At 44.2% G+C, this 21,540-nt stretch overlaps 2 protein-coding genes across 5 annotated transcripts in view; one reads left to right on the top strand and one right to left on the bottom strand.

Annotated features, from left to right (window-relative positions):
* Positions 1-223: 223 nt before the first annotated feature.
* On the bottom strand, positions 224-13,945 carry NUDT2 (nudix hydrolase 2). 3 transcript variants are annotated; one of them, XM_017542967.2, is made up of 3 exons: positions 13,810-13,945; positions 4,744-4,886; positions 224-821 (listed from the first exon to the last, which is right to left on the bottom strand). In XM_017542967.2, exons 2-3 carry the CDS (start codon positions 4,868-4,870, stop codon positions 505-507), a joined length of 444 nt encoding a protein of 147 aa, XP_017398456.1. In that variant the 5' UTR covers positions 4,871-4,886; positions 13,810-13,945; the 3' UTR covers positions 224-504. The 3 variants fall into 3 exon arrangements, with proteins under 3 accessions (XP_017398456.1, XP_017398457.1, XP_017398455.1); XM_017542968.2 differs by lacking the exon at positions 13,810-13,945 and adding an exon at positions 13,554-13,645; XM_017542966.2 differs by lacking the exons at positions 4,744-4,886; positions 13,810-13,945 and adding an exon at positions 3,317-3,562.
* A 141-nt stretch (positions 13,946-14,086) lies between these two features.
* Positions 14,087-21,540, top strand: part of KIF24 (kinesin family member 24) — a 70,791-nt gene continuing 63,337 nt past the window's right edge. Inside the window, exon 1 of one of the 2 annotated variants that reach the window (XM_017542957.2) lies at positions 14,087-14,289. The gene's annotated coding sequence lies outside the window, so the exon portion shown is untranslated. Of the gene's footprint in view, positions 14,290-19,400; positions 19,507-21,540 lie in introns of those variants that run through there. The other variant, XM_017542956.2, reaches the window with a different exon arrangement.

The following is a 21,540-nucleotide window of genomic DNA, read 5'->3' as shown; positions in this document are numbered from 1 at the left end:
TCAGGGCCACTGGTGGGAGTGGGGTGAGTGTGCTTGGCATTCCAGAGGCAAGAGAGCCATCCTGGCAGTGCTGGATCTTTCCCATTTGGACACCCTAGCTCTTAAGTTCTGTGGGGATATCGTATGGACACAAGAGTTCCCTCTGGTTAACGTCAGAGCTCTGATTCACTTTAGCTTTCTTCTCCCCACAAATGCCAAGAGTCCAAGAAATAAACACAACAGGTTAGAAGGACAACCTTGAGCTGGTTGAGGTTTATTTATAAAGTAAAAGGTACACTTTACTGGGCCTGGCCTTTTTAATTTTTACTCCTCGTTTGCCTTCCTTTCTGCCCAGCAGAGATTTTTGCTTGCTCTCATCTGAGAGTTGAGCCGATTTCATAAACCTATCTGCTCTTGACTGTGATGAGCCAAATACCAGCACAACCTTCCCTGGACCTGAGGGTGGCTTCATCTTAACAAGCCCAAAAGGATCCTACTGAAGCAAATGACTCTGTTCCAGTCAGGTCAGGCCTCTGTGGAGCAAAGAAACTGGTGTCCTTCTTGGAGTGCTGCCTTCATCTCCTTGAACTGAGCCAACTGGCAGGCCTCATCCAGCCCCAGCCAGCGGTAGGCTTGGTGCTCATGGGAGAGGCGGATCTCCACGTTGTAGTCCTTTACCTCCGCCAGCCAGTAAATTACTGTTTTAGGCTTGTTCCTGGCCACATAATTGAGCTCCCTTTTGAACCCCTCAATGATGGTCAGTTGGCCTGCTTCTATGCCCGCTTCCTCTCGAGTCTCCCTCAGGGCTGTTTCCAAGTCATCCTCTCCTGGTTCCACATGGCCTAGTTAGGAGAAAAAAGGAAGAAAAGGAGGAGGAAATCTTCCAAAGTTCCCAAAGCTGGATTCTCCAGTCTAGATTTTTTTTTTTTCTGTTTTGTTTTGAGACAGAGACTCACTCTGTTGCCCCAGGCCAGAATGCAGTAGTGCAATCAGCTCACCACAGCCTTGAATTCATGGGCTCAAGTGATCCTCCCACCGCAGCCTCCTGAGTAGCTACAACAACAGCCATGTGCCATCATGCCCAGCTAATTTTTTTGTGTGTGGCTTTTTTTTTTTTCTTTTTTTGGTAAAGATGGTCTCACATTATATTTCCCAGGCTGGTCTCAAACTCCAGGCCTCAAGTCATCCTCCTGCCTCAGCCTCCCAGTATTGGGATTACAGGTATGAGCCACCAAGCCCAGCCATTCAGTGACTTTTCTAGGTGTTCCTAGGCTAAAGGAAGCCTGGAAATTGGCAATATCCTAACATGCCTGGGAGGGGGTGCAGGCAGGTAGTGTCTAGTTCTTGGAGTTTGAGCAATCCCACCTTCCCACTCCATCTTCTCTGCAGAGAGTGAAACAGACCATGTGTACAGCAAGTCAGGTTTAGAATACCGCTCTTTAATGATGTGAAATGACCTTCTTCAGACCTCTGCTTTGTTATTCTTTGGAATTTCCTTCATCCCATGTTCTAAGGAATCATTTTTCTATTGGAGACTTTAAAGTGATTTTTCCGAGGACGGGGGACATCCTTTCTTAAGAAATGGATTAGCTGAAGAGGAAGTACTTTGCCTACAATCCAGTGAGGACTTAACATTTGTCTACAGGTGAACCCTGATAGTCCAGGGCCAAGAGAAAGGCTCAAAACCCTGCACGGCTGAACAAGCAGCTGTTTCCATGAAGCTATCGAGGCTGTTTCCAAATTGTTTTCATCTTTCTTACCGGGCAAGGCCAGATTTCAGTTTCACAGGGAAAGTCTTAATGAGAACTCAGACTAAGGGCCAGCTGAGAGCCACTTCTTTTTTTTTTTTTTTTTTTTTTTTTTTTTGAGACGGAGTTTCGCTCTTGTTACCCAGGCTGGAGTGCAATGGCGCGATCTCGGCTCACCGCAACCTCCGCCTCCTGGGTTCAGGCAATTCTCCTGCCTCAGCCTCCTGAGTAGCTGGGATTACAGGCATGCACCACTATGCCCAGCTAATGTTTTGTATTTTTAGTAGAGACGGGGTTTCACCATGTTGACCAGGATGGTCTCGATCTCTTGACCTCGTGATCCACCCGCCTCGGCCTCCCAAAGTGCTGGAATTACAGGCTTGAGCCACCGAAGAGCCACTTCTTAGAAAATGTGTTAGCAACACCCAAACCCAAGAAGACAGCTGCCAAGAAACTGCTGTAGGAGAACTTGAGGTGCTGCAGACTGGAGCAGCTCTCAGCTTTACCTCTTGGTCCCGCCCTCAAATCCTCAGCTTCCCCAGAGGGGCCAAGAAGGGTCTGGCAGACTCTGTCCTACACTTGGCTCCAGTAAGTTTCTAGGGAGGCCTCCTAGCTCATAGACTCATGGGGAGCAGGAACTCTCAGCTGTTCCCTCCTTGGTTTGGAGATGGGGACCCTCCTCCTTCCCAGGGGTCTACAATACCTTGAGTCAGTTGCTGCACAAAAAAATCCCCAGGAACTTAGCACTTAAAAACCATTCTAGCTTATGGCGTCTGGGGAATTTTCTCTGCACAGCACCTCCTTTAGTGATGTACACAAAGACAGGTAATGCATTGGGGGAGGAAGGTGGGAGGGATACTGGTAGTGACGGGTGACATTGATTTAGGATGTCCTACCTCCCCTCAGAAGTGTGTGGAAGTCTCTGAGCACACCCCTCCCGGGGCATCTATTCAGTATTCTGCCTATCAGTGTTAATTAACAGGGTAGCTTCTGCCGAAGCAGGAAAGGATTAAGAGAGGTCCACTGACATCAGGTAGTGAGAGCAACAGGGCAGTGTGACTCAGGTGATCCAGAGACAAGTGTGAATATTCCTATTCATAGTATTTGTGAAGCTTCTGTCTCTTTTTTCACCTTGTTTCTCCCCAGTACAACTCAAATATGCAAAATTTATTTCCTGTTCCCATTTCCTTATTTTTTTTCAATCCTGGATCTTTGTCCATCCCTTCTTACTCCACACCCTTTTAAAGTCCCTGCTTCCAGCCAGCCACAGTGGCTCATGCCTGTAATCCCAACACTTTGGGAGACTGAGGTGGGTGGATCACTTGAGCCCAGGAGTACAAGAACAGCCTGGGCAATATACCGAGACTGTCTCTATAAAATAATAACATAAAATAATTTAAAAAATAAAGTCCCTGCTTCCTTCTGTCTGAGGGTATTCCCCACTCCAGTAGGCACCCGAGCCACAGTCTGTCCCTCCCGACTCGGACCGTCCCAATGGCCTCAGCCAAGAAGAGCTCCTTTTTCCCATTCCCCCCCCCCCCACATAACCTGGCTTCTCTTTCAGGACCAAATGACTGCAGCTTTCTTACTCTTAGAGGTGGGTTCAGGAGGGCTGGTGGATGAAAACTGGCCAGCTTTCAAACAGACCTTGGTCTGGTCTAAGGTCTCAGTCTTCACCGTTCTTCCCTCTGGAGACTTGGCCAGCTCTACACTGAGAGCTGAGTGATGGACTGAGGCACAGGTAGCCATTCAAGCTGCAATCCCAAGGTCTCCATAATCTTCACAGCCTCCTGGTCTAAGAAGGCCCCACCCATCCCCTCACTCTTCCACTCCTGCCACAATCGCAGATGAATCTATGATCAGGGAACCCAGCTTCTCTGTGCTCCAACTCAAAATACAACTATGTTCAGAAATACTCTAGAAGTCATACTCTCTGTGTTTAGTTCAAAAGAAAAACCTCACCAGGTATGGTGGCTCATGTCTGTAATCCTAGCACTTTGGGAGGCCCAGACAGGCAGATCACCTGAGGTTAGGAGTTCGACACCAGCCTGGCCAACATGGTGAAACACTGTCTCTATTAAAAATACAAAAATTAGCCAGGCATGGCGGTGAGTGCCTGTACTCCCAGCTACTTGGGTGGCTGAGGCAGGAAGATTGTTTGAACGAGGGAAGTGGAGGTTGCAGTGAGCTGAGATTATGCCACTGCACTCTAGCCAGGACAACAGAGTGAGGAGTCATCTCAAAAAAAGAAAAACCTAATGAACTAGGAGTCAAAGGAAATTATCAAATAAAATCAGAGATAGCCTGGAAGAAAACTTAGGATTTTCTTTCTTTTTTTGAGATAGGCTGTATCGCCCAGGCTGGAGTGCTGTGGCTCGATCTCGGCTCACTACAGCCTTGACTTCCCAAGCTCAAGTTATCCTCTAACTTAGCCTCCTGAGTAGCTGGGACTACAGGTATGTACCATCACGCCTGGCTAATTTTTGTAATTTTTGTTGAGACAGGGTTTCGCCATGTTGCCCAGGCTGGTCTCAAGCTCCTGGGCTCAAGTGGTCTGTTCACCCTGACCTCCAAAAGTGCTGGGATTATAGGAGTGTACCACTGTGCCTGGCCGAAAACTAAGTTTTTTCTAGTCAAGCCCTTGTTTGACAGATGAAAAACTGAAAGCTAAGAGAGGTGGGCATACAGCTCAGTCAACCCCAAGGTCCCCAATTCCCTGCTCGCTGGCTTTTCTCTTACCTAGCCACTCACCATGGAGGTTGAAGAGCTGGCGAATAATACTCATTAAAAACACCAAGTGCTGCTTCTACCCTGGAATTCAGTCACAGAATTCTATTTCCAGCTCTACTCTGGCCTGGTCTGGAGACATTGTATGTAGAAAGGGTCAAGGGCTCCTACCTTCCCTACTCCCTTTTGCTGCACAGTCACTGGGAATCAAGCCTTGGGGAGGCCTGGCAGGGTAGATTTCTGAGCAGTGCTTGGTAGTTTCCCAAAAGCTGGTCCCGCTGACCTCTACCTTTGGGAGGAGTCCAGTGATGAATGCCATCTGATGCCTGCAGCAGGAGAAATTCAATGGCATTGTTGTCCACCTTGGGAATGAGGCATCTTCGGAAGATGATCAAGCCACATGCTCTCAGGGCCATGGTCTTATCCTAAGGACTTAACAAAGAAGATACAGAATATTGGAAAGTTACACAAAATAGGAAGCTCCATACCGGGGGGTGGGGTAGCAATCTGGTGCTGGACAGTAGCACAGACTAGTTAACTGTGATCTCATAGCCCACAGAAAAAGGCAGCATGCCCAGGACCAATGGACGGCATCCAGGAATCAGAGACTGACCTTTGTGTGTAACTGCAGGACCCCGGCAACTACCCTCAGTCAATGTGGCCTCTATGCCAATGCCTCCAGGGCTCCCTGTCAAACAGGGCTGGCATGCATTTGTTATGACACTGGAGATCCTCAGAGGCAAATGCATGGAAACAAAAGAGATGCTGGGAATGGGAGAGAGAGGCAGTACAAGTTTTATTATCAAACCTGTAATACCATTTCCCCAGCCTATATACTGAGCCTCTGTAGCACACAGCCCGCCAGCAATGTGGTTTCTGATGATGCAGAGGGGTCACCTATGAAGGGTAACTTCGTATACAAAAAAAAAATTTGTTGAGTTTTTTGTTTTCTTTTTTGAAACAGGGTCTCGTGCTGTTGACCAAGCTGGAGTGCAGTGGTGTGATCATAGCTCACTGCAGCCTCGACCTCCCAGGCTCATGCAAACCTCCCACCTCAACCTCCCAAGTAGCTGGGACTGTAGGCATGCACCACCATCACCACATCTGGCTAATTTTTTTTATTTTTTTTTGTAGAAAGAGGGTCTCACGGCATTGCCCAAGCTGGTCTTGAACTTCTGGGCTGAAGTGATCCACCTACCTCAGCTTCCCAATGTGTTAGGATTATAGGCATGAGCCATCATGCCCAGCCTGAGATTTTTTTTTTAGTCTTTTATTTTATCCATTTTTTTTTTACGAGACAGGGTCTCACTATGATGCCCACACTGGCCTCAAACTCCTGGACAGAAGTGGTCCTCCCAGTCAGCCTCCTAAGCAGCTGGCAATACAGGCACATCCCACCACTGCCTGGCATTGCTGGTGCCCGGGGCTAGCAGAGCTGATGCAGAGAGGGCTGCTGGAGCAGGAGCTACTATCCTCCACAGCCCCTTTGCTGGTGCTCAATCAAGATGAGTATGCAGCTGTCAAAGGCATAAAAGTCAGGCCCAAACAGAAACCTACTCCAGGGCAATTCTCAGGACTGCCAACAGATGGTAATGTTACTCTAGAGAACAGTAGTTTCTCATCAAAAACCAAACACCCAACACCAAGACCCTTCCAAGCTTTTCTAAACCTGTAACAAAAGTTTTTAAGGATTGGAGATAATCTCAAAGGGGATTTCTGAAGTGGGCTGTGCTCTCAAATACTGTTGGCAGAAAAGTAAATTAGCATATCCCCTTAGGAAGGCAATTTGATAATAATTATCAAAACATAAAATGCACATTCCCTAAGAGCCAGCATTCCATTTCTAGCCACTCTCAGATAAGAAATATACACATAACGACGTTCACTACAACTTTGTTTGCAATATCAAAAAGGAAAAAAGCCAGAAACAAATGTTCATCAATCTGAGAATGGGCAAAAAGTACAGTATATCTAGATGATGAAATAACATGAAGCCATTAAAAAATGAGGTCGAGGCTTGGCGCAGTGGCTCATTCCTTTAATCCCAGCATTCTGGGAGGCTGAGGCAGGAGGACTGCTTGCATAGTGAGACCTCGTCTCTACAAAAAATAGAAAAAAATGCCAGATGTGGTGGCACACACCTATAGTTACAGCTACTCAGGCGGCCAAGGTGGGAAGATTGCTTGAGCCTGGAAGGCTGAGGCTGCAGTGGGCCATGTTTGCACTACTGCACCCTAGCCTGGGCAACACAGCGAGACTCTGTCTCAAAAATAAAAGAAAAAGAAAAAGAAAAAGAAGCCAGGCACGGTGGCTCACACCTGTAATCCCAGCACTTTGGGAGACCAAGGTGGGCAGATCACGAAGTCAAGAGATTGAGACCATCCTGGCCAACATGGTGAAAACCTGTCTCTACTAAAAATACAAAAATTAACTGGGTGTGATGGCAAGTACCTGCAGTCCCAGCTACTCAAGAGGCTGAGGCAGAAGAATTGCTTGAAGCTGGGAGATGAAGGTTGCAGCAAGCCAAGATCACCCCACTGCACTATAGCCTGGTGACAGACCAAGACTCTGTCTAAAAAATAATAATAATAAAAAGAAAAGAAAAAAATATCTGGTCAAGCCTAACGTGCTACTTGTAAGGAAAAATATTTAGACACATGAAAAAAGATGGTTCTGAATAGTATGTATAATGAAGTCCCTGTTTGAATTTACAAATTCATATGTAAAGTGGTAGTAGGCTTTTATTAAACACCATGTTCTTACTTCCTGGATTCCCTATTTATGCCAAGAACTTACCCCATTCCAGAAGCCAATAGGAAGCACCCCATCACTGTAGAACTGGTGAACAAAGATTTCATATTATTGGTCCATGGCTGAAGCAGAAACAGGTAACTGATCCCATGCCCTCCCTATAAAGATGCTCAAAAAGTATTAGAAAGTTATAGATGTAGGGTACCTGTTCCTGCCTCAGGTCCCATAGAATGAATGTTAGAATCCCTAAATAAGCTTAGGGATCCAAGACTAGAGAGTACAGTGCCCTGCCTAAGACAGGAACTCCATACCACTGCCACCACCAATGCAGCATGGACAAGCAAAGATGCCTGCATGGGGGGCCAAGACAAACCTGGGTTGGCCATGTGGAACCACTGGGAAGGGGAGAGTGGGCCAATATTTTCCTAGGCAGTGGTGGGGTGGGGAAGGAATCTTAGGGTAGTGGCAAAGGTGTACCCTAGCAAGAACGTATTTCAGTGGTTGCCATTGTATTAGGGATGACCACATCTAAGAACCATATCAGCTAACAGTTCATCTCAATGGCGCCAGAAGAGCTAGGATCAGATGCTCACTCTCCATCTATATTCTGGACCCATGGAAAGAACAGTTCTAGAAATTCAGAACTCCTCACCGCTCTTTCAATTATTTGGCTTGAGCCAGCTATTCTCTAGAACTCTTCCTACCCACTCTATACACACAACCTCCTACTCATCAGAAGCAGCTCAGATGTCACCTCCTCTATGAAACTTCCTGGTTTCTAATCACTCCGTGTTCTGCGTCCTCAACGTGGCTTGAACAAACTTCTACCATAAAGTTCAATCAGGGAAGCAAATGCTATGAGCGACAGAAAACTAAAGATTTATTGTTAGGATTAGACAGTGTGTATCTATGGAAGATGGTAGAGAAATCCACGCAACTGTGTCGCCTCTGCATCTGGTGCTGGGCCTGGAGTCCATGAGACCAGTAGTAGGGATGAGAAGAGAATAAAGACAAACTGGAACCTCTGAGAACAAACTGGGATATACAAGGACAACTGGAACTCATGAAGATAACCTGAAACCTACAACTTCCTTTCACTGGCCCCAAGCTCAGCAACTCAGGTGATCTGGAGAAGCTGGAGCCCTTTGCTACAGAGCTGACTGCACACATGGCCCAGGACGCAGAGGAGCTGAAGGAGGAGATTCAATAGGAGTTGGGGGTGCTGGAGGCTGTTTGATGACCTTCACCAACAAGGTAAGCCAGCAGATCAGAGAGAAAGTACAGGCACTGCCACCATGCTTGGTACCCTGCTCTGTCCTTCGCAGTGTACCAACCCTGCTCTGTCCTTCGCAGTGTACTGGCTGCTACTTCAGTTAAACTTCCCAAATCTCTCATGAAATTTTCTTGTGGACAGCCCTCACCTGGAACCATATAGGAAGGATCCTGGGACTCCAGCTTAGCTAAACTGACACAATACAAGCCAGCAGAAGCACATACACCTAGTATAGTAAATCTCTGCTGGTACCTCTGGCAGGGAAGAGCCAGATTATAAGCTCTGTGTTCTTGGGACCCAGCACAGCAATTCTGAACAGATGTTCATTGACTCAAAAGAACTCTCTCCCCACCTCCCACTCAAACAAATGTTTGAGTATGTTCTGGGGCCTTGGAAAATAGCCCAGTGTTTTCCTGAAGAGTACCATTTACATAAAAGTGAATGGAGCTATTGTTGGGGGTTTTCTGTTTTTCTAGAGACCACTGAGCTGAAACTGTCCAGGGGTTTGAAAGTAGCCAGCTTTCACACACAGACTCCAAGTGGATTCAAACCTCAGGGGGTTAAAGAACACAGCATCCAATATGCAAATATGCCTGCAGCCAGGATTGCAGAGGTGAGAACTCCAGGCTGACAGCAGGCAATTCACACTTCAAAAAAGTGGCAGAGTGCCTGAGGTGGTTAGAAAAAACCTGAACAAAAAAAACCCTCAATGTCATCAGAAGGTTCCAGAAGCTAAGGAAAAATATTCTTGGCTTTCTCCATACATACAGCTCCCTCAGAGCCTAGGAGGTTCAGGACGTAGGTACCAAAAAAAGAATTTACAAATACATGACTATGCTGTTTGTTTCAATGTTTTCATCAAATTAATCAGAGTACTATGAAAAGCCCTCAGAAATATAACTTTACATACAAGAGCTCTCCAAATTTTCCCTCTGACCTGTTCCCCATAGTTTAATATCCCTTTAGCAGAAACAGCATTTCATGCCACTTATCAATTAAGCATCTATACTGTGCCAGCGATACTGTGCAAGACTTTTGACAACTATTGTTTCTAAAGCTCAAAACAACCGTTCGAGAGAAGCATTATTATATTCACTTTACAAGGAAACAAAGATTATTTTAAAAGGTTAAAATACTTGGGCAAGGGCATACATAAAGGGCATAAATGGTCGGATCTCAATCCAATTAAGTCTAACTCCAAAGTCTACAATTTTTTTCCCTTTCACAGCTCTGTTTACCCTGAAAGAGGAGGGCTTAGGACACAAATGGCCCTGAGAGAGGACACACAAACAATTTATGAAATCATTTCCAGTTTCAAAATTCCCAGTCCTTTTTTTTTGAGACAGGGTCTCTGTCATCCAGGCTGGAGGGTAATGGCGTGATCATAGCTCACTGCAGCCTCAGGTGCTCACTGCATCCCTTCTGGGCTCAAGGAATTTTCCTGTCTTAGCCTCCTGGGTAGCTAGGACTACAAGCAGGAGTCATCACATCTAGCTAAATTTTCAAAACATTTTTTTTTTTTTTTGTAGAGCTGGGGTCTTGCTATGTTGACCAAGCTAGTCTTGAATTCCTGGCCTTAAGCAATCTTCCCACTTTGGACTCCCAAAGTGCTGGGATTACAGGTGTGAGCTACCATGCCTGGCCCCAAATTCCCAGTCTTTAATCTATATACATTTGGAGGCTAAGATGTCTAGCTGGAATCATTTCCACCAAAACAGTTTTAGCTGGGGGAAAGGGCCATAGATGTAAATACTGGTATCTGAAATAGCACCCATCTGATAAGGGTTTCTATGCCTCCTCTCCTCTTTTCTAGGAAAAACCACATGTTCCACCTAACTTAGGGCGCTAGTGTCCAGAAAATTTGCCCAGGCCCTCCTCCAGATGAGGAGGAAGGCCAACGGTTTGCCTGCCCACAAGCAATTCTATGTGGATACTCCCTCACCTCCCACATCATAATCATCTTTTCCCCCATTTGCCAATTTCTTTCTTCCCTTTTAGAGTAGACAGAAATGAGGCACCCACCAAGTAAAGCTCTTTCTTGTAAGAACAATAACAAAAGAAGATAAGAAAAAAGAAATAAATAAAAAAGAAAAGCCCCAACTACCATGAATAAATTGGGACAAAAAATATTCCCTCAAATGCACCTTTCCCTGGACATCTGCCACTCCATTCTTCTTGCAGAGACGAAGGTGCTGAGTCATTTTGCTATTTTTGCTATTGGCTGAGGGAGGAAACAGGAGATTTTACCTGTGATGGCATAAATATTGGCTTCTAGGATAAGGCCAAAGTCAGACAAGGTTGGGCCAAAAATTCTTAAGAGGATTTGTTAAGCGGCCTATTAGTGCCATCTGCTGTACAATTCTAGAAGGCTAACTTGGGGAATTCTAACATTAAAGCCCAAAGGGATTTTGTTTACCCATCTAATGTCTGTTGTGTGTATCCCATGCAATAGTGTAAAGGATTGAAGGACAGATATGAAGCTGAATACTACAAAGCACCAACTTCCTAGAGATTCACAGACCATGAAGGTGGAAGACATTCCAACAGACAGGTTACAGTGTATTTTGTGTAACATAAGATGGAAAGGCAGCAAAGAAGCTTCTTTAAGTTAAAGAGGCACCCCATAAGGATTCTGATGGATCACTAGTTTACCAGGCAGAATGGAGGCAGATGCGAGGCACTGCAGGCAAAGGGAGGAGTGTGGGCAACACCCTCAAGCACAAAATGACATCTCATTGGTAAACAGCTTAGTTTATATTCTGTAGGCAATGAAGCCTCTGACTGGTTTTAGGCAAGGGTATAATTTGGTCAGACTGACATTTTACAAAGACATTCTAGCTGCAAGCAAGGTGGGGAATGAATTAGGACAGATTGGAGGCAGAGATTAACCAGTTACAAGACTACTGCAACAGACCTGTTAACAAACGATTCCAATTAGATCAAGGCAGAGGCTGTAAGAAAGGAAGGTATAAATTTGAGAGATATTTCAAAGTAAAGCTGACAATATTGATATTTTATTTCTAATGGAGAGGGAGATATTTCATAATCCAAGGGAAAGAGAAAGGCTTTGGTTTGAGTGCCTGGGTGGAGGAGGGGGTGTAAGTGAATCATTTGTTTAGGACGAGTTGAATTTGAAGTGCTGTAGTCTACCCATAAATGAACAGATGGGTCTAAGGTTCAGTGATCATCTCATCCCATCTCTTCATTTCCCAAGCTGGAAATTTTCTTTTTTTTTTTTTTTGCGATGGAGTGTCGCTGTGTCACCAAGCTGGGGCGCAATAGCGCGATCTCCGCCCATTGCAACTTCCGACTCCCTGGTTCAAGCGATTCTCTTGCCTCAGCCTCCCAAGTAGTTGGGATTACAGGCACCTGCCACCATGCCTGGCTAATTTTTGTATTTTTTTAGTAGAGACGGGGTTTCACCATGTTGGCCAGGATGGTCTCAATCTCCTGACCTCATGATCCACCCACCTCGGCCTCCCAAAGTGTGGGGATTACAGGCATGAGCCACCGCGTCCCGCCAGAATTTTCTCTTTTAAATATATTGTTATTCAAACGATTTTTTTCTACTCCCCTTTCTACCAAGACCATGGTGAAAATTTTCCACTACAGATTTTGCTTCTACCGTAGGTCCCTCTGCAGCCCACATTCCATCCAATTTAGGTAGGTCAAGCTGTCCAACTTGCCCTTGCATCTGTCTGGTATCCCAAGCATTTTCATCCTCCTTTAGTCAAAAACACAGAAAACTATGGCTGTCTATGCAGTCAGAAAGGCCTAGATACTGAAGTTAATAGTTGTTATGTATGTAGAGCAAGATACTTAACTTCCTCATTTGTAAAATGAAGTTAACACCTACTTTTCATGGTTGTTGTGGAGTTTATAAAGTAAATGATATATACAGAGAGAGGGTCTGACATTATCAGAGGTACTAAATATATGAGTCACTATTACCCATGTGTCATGAAAGGTCATCAGAATGCTTCTCTATGTTTTAAAGAAACGACTTTTCATTTTGTCTGTAGAGCTGCGGAACACTGTTCACCACAGCATATAAATTCCTTATAAGGTCCCACAGCATAAATTCCTTTTAATATAGAAACTAGAAAAATAATTTATCTTCTGAAGAATGGATGTTTCCTTATTAGTAAGAATTACTTTTTTTCCCCTTAACTAATTTTGAGCAAACTTGGGTACTCAATTACAATAAGTACACCAACCCACTGACAATATTTGCCTGTTCTTATTTATTATAAGGAAAATTGCTATCATTTTTTAAGAAGTTACTGCTTGCCAGGCGTGTGTCAAGTTTGTTACCTTCATTATTTCACTTAATCTTCACAACAGGGCCGGGCGCGGTGGCTCATGCCTGCAATCCTAGCACTTTGGGAGGCTGAGGCTGGTGAATCACGAGGTCAGGAGTTCAAGACCAGCCTGACCAACATGGTGAAACTCCATCTCTACTAAACATACAAAAATTAACCAGGTGTAGTGGCCTGTGCCTGTAATCCCAGCTACTTGGGAGGCTAAGGCAGGAGAATCACTTGAACTCGGGAGGCGGAGGTGGCAGTGAGCCGAGATCGCGCCACTGCACTCCAGCCTGGGTGACAGAGGGAAACTCCGACTCAAAAAAAAAAAAAAAAAGGCTTCACAACAACCCGCTGAGGCATTACTGCCATTTTTCAGAAGAGTAGACAGGGAGCTATGGCTCAGAGATGGCTGGGTAGTGACTCAAATGTAGGTCGGCCTGACTTCTAACATCAATGATCTTAACCTCGACTTTATAATAATAGCATTTTACATTTAACAATTTGATTGCATTCAGTTTAAGCCGTCACTTTTTTTTTTAAGGAGGTGGGGCTCTCGTGAGACTTTCTTTACTTCTGCTATAACTGGCACGGTATTATCCATTCAATAATTGAAGGAATTAGAAAACATAAAATCTCTTTTGGAAAGCAAGCGGGGTTTAATGAGTAACAACAAAGTGAAATTGAGGACCAGGGAGGGGAAGATTCGGCGCCCGGGCCTCTGGGCCCTAAATTTGGACCTCTCTCGCCTCTGGGATTCGGACAACCCACCCCATCCCCACTCGGACCGGAGCAAGCAAGGCTCACACGGTTAGGGAACCTCCCTTCTCCTGGTGCAGTCAGGAAAACTGAGGTCCTGCGAGCGGACGGGACCTGGCCTGCCCACACCTCACTGCCGGCTTGGAGGAGGGCGCATCCACCTCGGGCCCTGCAGCGACAGGAGGTTTGCCAGAGGAAGATTCTCATCGTTCCGAGGCTCATTTCCTCCACTGAGAACTAAATTCAAGTGGGCCCTAAGGCTACTCACCCGAAGCAGAGGGAGGCTGGAGGCGGGCCTTGAACGGAAACTGGAAGTATACTGGCCAATCAGAAGAGCTCGGTTACGCTTGGGCCCACCAATAGAATTTGGGAGAAGGATCTTCGGCCTGCCTTAAAGGTGCCGTTTCACACAGAGAACGTAGCGAGATCTTCACTCAAGTGGAACGATTGGCCGAAGGTCGGAAATTGAGAGTTACGCCTACTGTTTCTTAGGTCCTCTGATTGGTCTTTTAGAGGAAAAGTCCACGAACGCCAACCGATTCTTTGGATGCCCATTGGTGGGCGGTTCGGGACTGCCGACGCGCAGGCCCTAGCGCGGGCGTTCGAACTGGTGCTTGGCGGCGTTGCCATGGAGATGCGGCCTAGCCGCCGCTGGTGGCTCGCTGGTTGACAGACCTCTTAGGTTGCGGGCCTTAGCGCTCACTACCGACGGCATTGTCAGACGACCGACCGAAGAGTTTGGACCGAGGTGAGAAAGGGCGGAGAGAATAGAGGAGGGGCAGGCCTGGTCAGGAGCCGTGGCGCCGGCCTGCGGACTGTGGGTGTGCATGAAGTCCGCTGAGCGCGGGAGGAAACGCAGTTGTGAGGGAACCGGGAGTTGGCCTCTCTTCGTTTTTACGAAAGTTCACCTACTTTCCTACCTTTCAGCCCCATATCTCTGCCTTTTCTTCAGCATTCATCTTGAACGCCACTTCTCTCAATTTGGAAGACTCGAAATTCTTGAGTCCCAGAGTCCTCTTGCTTTTGAACTCATAACCCTGACCGGCACCTCTGTAAGGGCGCTTCTATTCGGCCTTGGGTTGTGTACTTCCGGGAAGCCCATTCTCTTGCTTTATCTCATACAATTTTGAAGGCTTTGAGATAAGGCAAGCATCGTTCACAATGTCTTGCACATAGTAGGTTTTCAGGAAGTATTTGTTGAGTTGAATTTAATTTACAAGAAACAGACTGGATTCCTCTTCATGCCCTGGCTTGTTGTCTCTTCCCTTCGGAGACGATTTTTTAATTTCAAGGGTAGGGGAAGGGCATCCTAATTTTATATGCAAAAGGACCTAAAAGTCCACCGTCCACAGTTGGCCTTTCCACTCTTTGTGAAAGACTAAACTTTTTTGGATTGGTTGCTACAACTTTTCCTGCATTTGTGGCTTTTAGCCTTGGTCTCCCATTAATTTTATTAGACTCCTTTTAGTCTTTGCTTAAAACAAACCATTCTGTTGCTGTATGCCAAGAGAGTTTATCTCACTTTAGCTTCTTAGTGACCAGCAGCTATAACATTTTAAATGTGCTTTGGAAAATGTTTTAAAGCATCTTCTTTGTATTTATATTCTACAAGTAGAGAGGCTTTGTAGCCTATTTAAGTGCATATAACAGCTGCTCAGGTGCGCATCTATTCATCAGGTGTTCATGATAGAATTGCGTTCCCAAAACTTTCGTTGTTAACTCATGGATTATATATTCAGAGCCTGATTGTTGGTGTGATTCTTTCTTATATCAAATTCATAGCTCACTGGCAGTTTTAATAAAAGGAGTGAGAAAGTTCAGTACAGCAGCTATGTTCTTGCTACCATTTTATAAAAGTTTGAAACACTACCTTATAGCTAAACTGCAGATCTGTGACATGTAGTGGAAACCCGACTGGAGATTTAGGGTTTGGCTTTGGCTCTGTCTCTGATTCACTGTGGGTGGCTGTGCAAGTCATTTAGTTCCTTTATTATTGTTATTATTTATTTTTTATAGACAAGGTCTTGCTCTGTCACCCAGGCTGTAGTGCAGTAGTATGAGCATAGCTCACCACAGCCTTGAACTCCTGAATTTAGCCCCTTCAAACCTCACTTTTTCCATCTGGAAAATCAAAGAATCGAATTAGATTAAAATTCCTATGGCTCTACTATTAAGTCAAGTAGTTGATGTCAGGTGGACCACACGCTGTCAGCCTTCCAGTGACCATAAAGACTTTTTTAAAGCAGCTGAAAGTAGTAGTTGCCATTTATTGAGCGTTTACCCCGTACGAAGCACTGTATCAAGGGCTTTATATACATATTACATTTTTCTTATTATAGCACATTAATGTACTACTGAGAGAGCATTTTATTTAAAACTTTTGGTTTTATGGTGTTTTGTTTGTTTTTCGAGACAGAGTCTTATTCTGTCGCCCAGGCTGGAGTGCAGTGGGCGATATCGGCTCACTGCAGCCTCTGCCTCCCAGGTTCAAATGATTCTCCTGCTTCAGCCCCCAGGGTAGCTGGGATTACAGGCGCCTGCCACCACACCCGGCTAATTTTTGTATTTTTAGTAGAGACAGGGTTTCACTGTCTTGGTCAGGTTGGTCTTGAACTCCTGACTTCGTGATCCACCCGCCTCAGCCTCCGACAGTGCTAGGATTACAGGCATGAGCCACTGTGCCCAGTTGGTTTTATATTGTTAATGAAAATCTTTAGCTATTCGGAGTGTGTCCTTGGGGCAACCTAGGGTATGATTTTCTCACTTTTTAGTTTAGGAGAAACCACAATGTCCTTCTCTGGGCTGCTGTTTTGTTGTTTGTAAAGTGAGGGGCTGAACTCTTCTAGATCCCTACCAGATCTAGTGTTCTATGATGATTGATCTATTAATCCAGTTCCCCCATGCTGGCTCAGCAAACCAGTTTATAATTTGAACAGTATAGATCCTCAACAAATTTTGTTAAATAAACAATACAGTTCTACTTCTTAAACTTTGAGTGCGTGGTCATTGTATACTTCCCAAGCTACTGTCTTAAGGGTTTTGATGTTCACATCGTGTTGAATAAGAAGAGCTTTCTATCGGTATAAACTAATAATAGTATATTGTTGAGTGTTTATCAGACACTGAAGTTAGCAGTGAATTTACATTATTCCAATTAACTCTCATGAAAGGAAACATTTTTTCCAAGTCAGCAGCATTTTTTTTTTAGTCGGTTCAATGCAGTAGCTTCCTAAATGATCTCCCTCGTTCCACTTTTGCCTGCCTCCTATGATCCATTCCTCACAGAACTGACAGAGTGAACTTTAAAGACATGTATCATATCATATATACTTTCCCCACTTAAAATCCTCTAATGACTTCCTACTTCACTTAAAAGTAAAATTCAGGGCTGGGCGCGGTGGCTCAAGCCTGTAATCCCAGCACTTTGGGAGGCCGAGGCGGGTGGATCACAAGGTCAAGAGATCGAGACCATCCTGGTCAACATGGTGAAACCCCGTCTCTACTAAAAATACAAAAAATTAGCTGGGCATGGTGGCGCGTGCCTGTAATCCCAGCTACTCAGGAGGCTGAGGCAGGAGAATTGCCTGAACCCAGGAGGCGGAGGTTGCGGTGAGCCGAGATCGCGCCATTGCACTCCAGCCTGGGCAACATGAGTGAAACTCCGTCAAAAAAAAAAAAAAAAAAAAGTCAGACACTTTTATGTGGCCCAGTATATCCTACATAATCTGGTCCCTACCTTTCTGTCTTCTTCTCATACTGTTGTTCTTACCTGCTATGCCATCCAACCTGTCCATATTTGATGGCTTGATTATGCCATGCTTATTTCCACCTTTGAGCTAATGTGCTCATGTGGAACTCTCTTCCTCCTGACTTTTACGTAAGTAACTCCATGTTATTTCAGGTTTCACCTCAAATGTTCCCTTGTGAATGAAGCCTTCTCTGATCATCCAATGTAAAGTATGCCCTGCACTCTGCTTCATTCTTCTATAGCAATTATCATCATCTAAAACAACCCTGCTTATTTGATTATTATCTCCTGCCACTAAAATAATAGTGCATGAGGGCAGTGGCCTTATCTGTTTTTTGGATTTTTTTTTTTTTTTGCGACAGGATCTTGCTGTGTCACCCTGTTGTCTAGACTGAACTGTAGTGATGTGATCATGGCTCACTGCAGCCTCAGGCTCCCAGGCCCAAGCAGGCCTCCCACCTCAGCCCCTCAATTAGCTGGGACCACAGGCTTCTTGAGGGGCTGAGGTGGGAGGATTGCTTGCCCAGCTAATTTTGTTTATTTGTAAAAATGAGGTCTCACTATGTTGCCCAGGCCATCTCAAACTCCTGGGCTTAAGCAGTCCTCTCTCAGCCTCCTAAAGTGTTGGAATGACAGTCATGAGCCACTGCGCCTGGCTAACCTTGTCTGTTTTGTTCAGTTATATTCCTAGTGCATAAAATAGGGCCTATCTCATAAAAGTCTCTCAAAAAATATTCTTGAAGACTGGATAAAGGTTCCTGTGAGACTGTGACCATATCTGTGTCCATATCGATTCATCTGAGTAATACAAACTTGCTTCTTTTTGTTGCCTAGGAGCAGTGACTCAGGGCATCACCAACTCTGCCAGAATTGTCCTGAGTAATCAAATTACTCTGATAAATAGTTTCTGCTACCCATTACCACAGTGATATCAAATGCTTTTATAGAGTTTTAATATGGGAATATTTATTCATTAAACAGTTATTGAATATTATTTCCAATCATGGTTTTATTTATTTTTTTATTTTTTTTGAGAATCTTTCTCTGTTGCCCAGGATGGAGTGCAGTGGCGCAATCTCGGCTCATTGCAACCTCCACCTCCCAGGTTCCAGCGATTCTCATGTCTCAGCCTCCTGAGTAGCTAGGATTACAAAGTGTGCACCAGCATTCCTGGCTAATTTTTGTATTTTTTGTGGAGATGGGGTTTCGCTATTTTGACCACGCTGGTCTTGAATTTTTGGCCTCAAGTGATCTGCCCACCTCAACCTCCCAAAGTTCTGGGATTACAGGTGTGAGACACTGTGCCCTGCCCCAAGCACTGTTTTAGAACCTGCGTGTAAAAAGACTAATAAGACACAATGCTGGGTTTTTTTTTTCTTTGTTGTTTTTGAGACGAAGTCTCACCCTGTCACCCAGGCTGGAGTGCTAGTGTGATTTTGGCTCACTGCAGACTCAACCTCCTGGGCTCAAGTGAGCCTCCCACCTCAGCTTCCCAAGTAGCTGGGACCACAGGTGTGTGCCACCACACCCAATTAATTTTTATTTACTTATTTATAGAGATAGGGTCTCCATATGTTGTCCAGGCTGGTCGTGAACTCCTGGGCTCAAGTGATCTTTCTGCCTCAGTCTCCCAAAGTGCTGGGATTACAGGTGTGAGCCACTCCACCTAGGTAAGACACATTCCTTGACTACAAAGAGATTGTATTCTATTAGGGGAAATAGACAGTCAAATAATTATGTAGTAGTAATTATTAATATAATTAACTATAATATTAGAGATATGCCAAAGGTATACAAACACGGAAGGGACATCTGATCACATTGGGGTAGACCAGAAAAGACCTCATTTGTTGTTATAATCAGTAGAAGATAGACAGGTAAAGTGAAGTTTGATGATAGTGGAGGAGGCTGTTGAAGAGCACAACATGAATGAATCCACAGAGAAATAAAATGGTCAAAAAAGTGGACTAAACTGGAAAGTGAAGAAGGGGCTAGATTATAGAAGGCTTTTGGGGGCATACTAAGAAGTTTGGACTTTGTACTGTGTGTAGGTGATAAGATGCCATTGAAGGGTTTTTTTTCTTTTCTTTCTTTTTTTTTTTGGAAGGGTTTTAAATAAGGGAGCAGCATTGTTATAACTTCTTTCAAAAGAGTGATCTGGCTCTCCAGTCTGGAAGATGGTTTGATGGGGGCCTAAACGGGAGACCGGGAGAACAGGTATGAGACATGTAATGAATTGGTGAGAGATACTGAGGCAGAATTGCCAGAGCAGTGGTGGTAGGAATGAGGATAGGAGAGGGGAAATTTGGCAAATATTTGGGAGATTAAATTGGCTGGTTCTGTTGATTAGGTTTGGGATTAAGGGAGAAGAAGGCGTCTAGGATTGCTTCCTAGTTTAGCTCTGAGTGACTGCATGAGTGGTATTTTCACCCCCCTTCCAAAGAAGACAGGTAGAGGGGTAGTTTTTGTCAGGAGGTATAATGAGTTCTGTTGTTGACAAGTTCAGATGCTCAAATGTGGAGATGTTTTTATAGTGATTCCTGCTGTTTTTGCTGAAGACACAGCCGTGAGATTACCTGTTTTACTACAAAGTGAACTAAAGTTACATTGGGATTCTGGAAGTAACCCACTTAATATTGCACAACATCCAGACCAAAGAGACTAATTGAGATTTCACTAGCAATGAGGGGCAGTACTGTGTCTATTACAGTCTTTTAAGTTAGCCACTTGCTTATGTGAGAGTTGATTGGTTAAAACTAGTGGTATAGAATTACATAGCCAATATATGGCTATCCGATCACTTTCTAAAACAAATTTATATCGTTTTGAATAAATTATCTGTGCCTCAGTTTCTTTATTTGTAAAAAGGGAGATGATGCCAATTGCCATCTATCACAAAAAATCTTGGAAGATTATTCAGGTAGCACAATTAGTTACATGTTAATAATTTTGATTCCAGTGAATGAAATTATTGTTTTAATCCTTTTTTGCTTTATCAGTGTCACTCCTTTGGAAATAATTCCTGGTCCCGTGGTGGCAACAAAGAATCTCTATCATCTTGGTATTATGAAAACTGGTTGTAACAGTTTTCTGACTGAACACATGAAATATATTTTGTTGAAAGTATTTTATGACTGCAGTGTGGCAAAAGTCTGCAAATGACAACTTCCTGCAGTTTGTTCAGACCAAGATTTTAAAAATAAAGCACCGAATTTAAACCCAACATTGGTTCCCACCTGTTGCTGAGAATTCTTTCAAAATTAAACCTCTATATTTAGAGAAAGTAATACTTGCACTAGTTTAAGATAACTAAGTTCTAAAATTTTGTTATGTTTATTTTTAGGTGATCACTCATACTTTCCACCAAATGTAAAAACTTAACTCATTGTGAGGCTCTTGAGGGGAAATGTAGTAATTACAAAGCATTAGCTACTTAACCATAAACCAACTTGAAACTATTTTTTTTTTCAGTTAAAAACAATTTCTTGAAAACTACTTTTAAAAAATGAATATAATTACATGATTTATATCCCCAAATCCACATCTTGCCTTAAGAATTCTATTAAGTATCATATATTCTAATTCCTTTGCAGCTGTTTTAAGCAGTTGTCTGGTACCATCTGTCTTCTGTTGAGATCAGTGTCTGTAGTTAGAAGAATCCCTAGAGTTTGAAATAATAAGTTCCCTACCCTTTAATCTTTCACTGATAATATTGAATTTCCTGTGTTCTTAGTGACCTTGTACCTAATATGGGGTACAGAAATGTTTTAATAAAAATTGATTGAAAATGCTGATTTTGTTTTGTATCAGTTTCTTTAATTTGTTTTTTGGGGACAGAATCTCACTCTATTGACCAGGCTTGAGTTCACTGGCTCAATCTTGGCTCACTGCAACCTCTACCTCCTGGGCTCAAGCAGTGCCCGCCAGCATCAATTTCTCGAGTAGCTGGGACTAAGGGCAAACATCACCACACCCAGCTAATTTTCGTATTTTTTTGTAGAGACTGTTTTACCATGTCACCCAAGCTGGTCTCAAACTCCTGGACTCAAGGAATCCAACTGCCTTGGCCTCCCAAAGCACTGGGATTATAGGCATGAGGCACAGCACCTGACCTGGCCTTGTATCAGTTTCTAATAATCCAGTGGGCCCAGTGACTTTGTTAGTAACTTCTTTAAAAGTGATACTTATTAGGCTGAGTGCAGTGGCTCATGCCAGTCCTAGCACTGTGGGAGGCCAAGGCAGGAGGATCAC

Source organism: Cebus imitator, unplaced genomic scaffold, assembly GCF_001604975.1.
Source record: "Cebus imitator isolate Cc_AM_T3 unplaced genomic scaffold, Cebus_imitator-1.0 Scaffold149, whole genome shotgun sequence".
Taxonomy (NCBI): Eukaryota; Metazoa; Chordata; class Mammalia; order Primates; family Cebidae; genus Cebus; species Cebus imitator.
This window is presented reverse-complemented; position numbering and strand designations above follow the sequence as displayed.

What these genes read in the sequence shown, in the direction of transcription:
- NUDT2 (XM_017542966.2), bottom strand. Translation starts at nt 3,476, where the DNA reads ATGGCTACCTGTGCCTCAGTCCATCACTCAGCTCTCAGTGTAGAGCTG. An exon ending in TCCTGAACCCACCTCTAAGA is followed by an intron (nt 822 to 3,316) that starts GTAAGAAAGCTG and finishes TCTCCTAACTAG; the next exon opens with GCCATGTGGAACCAGGAGAG.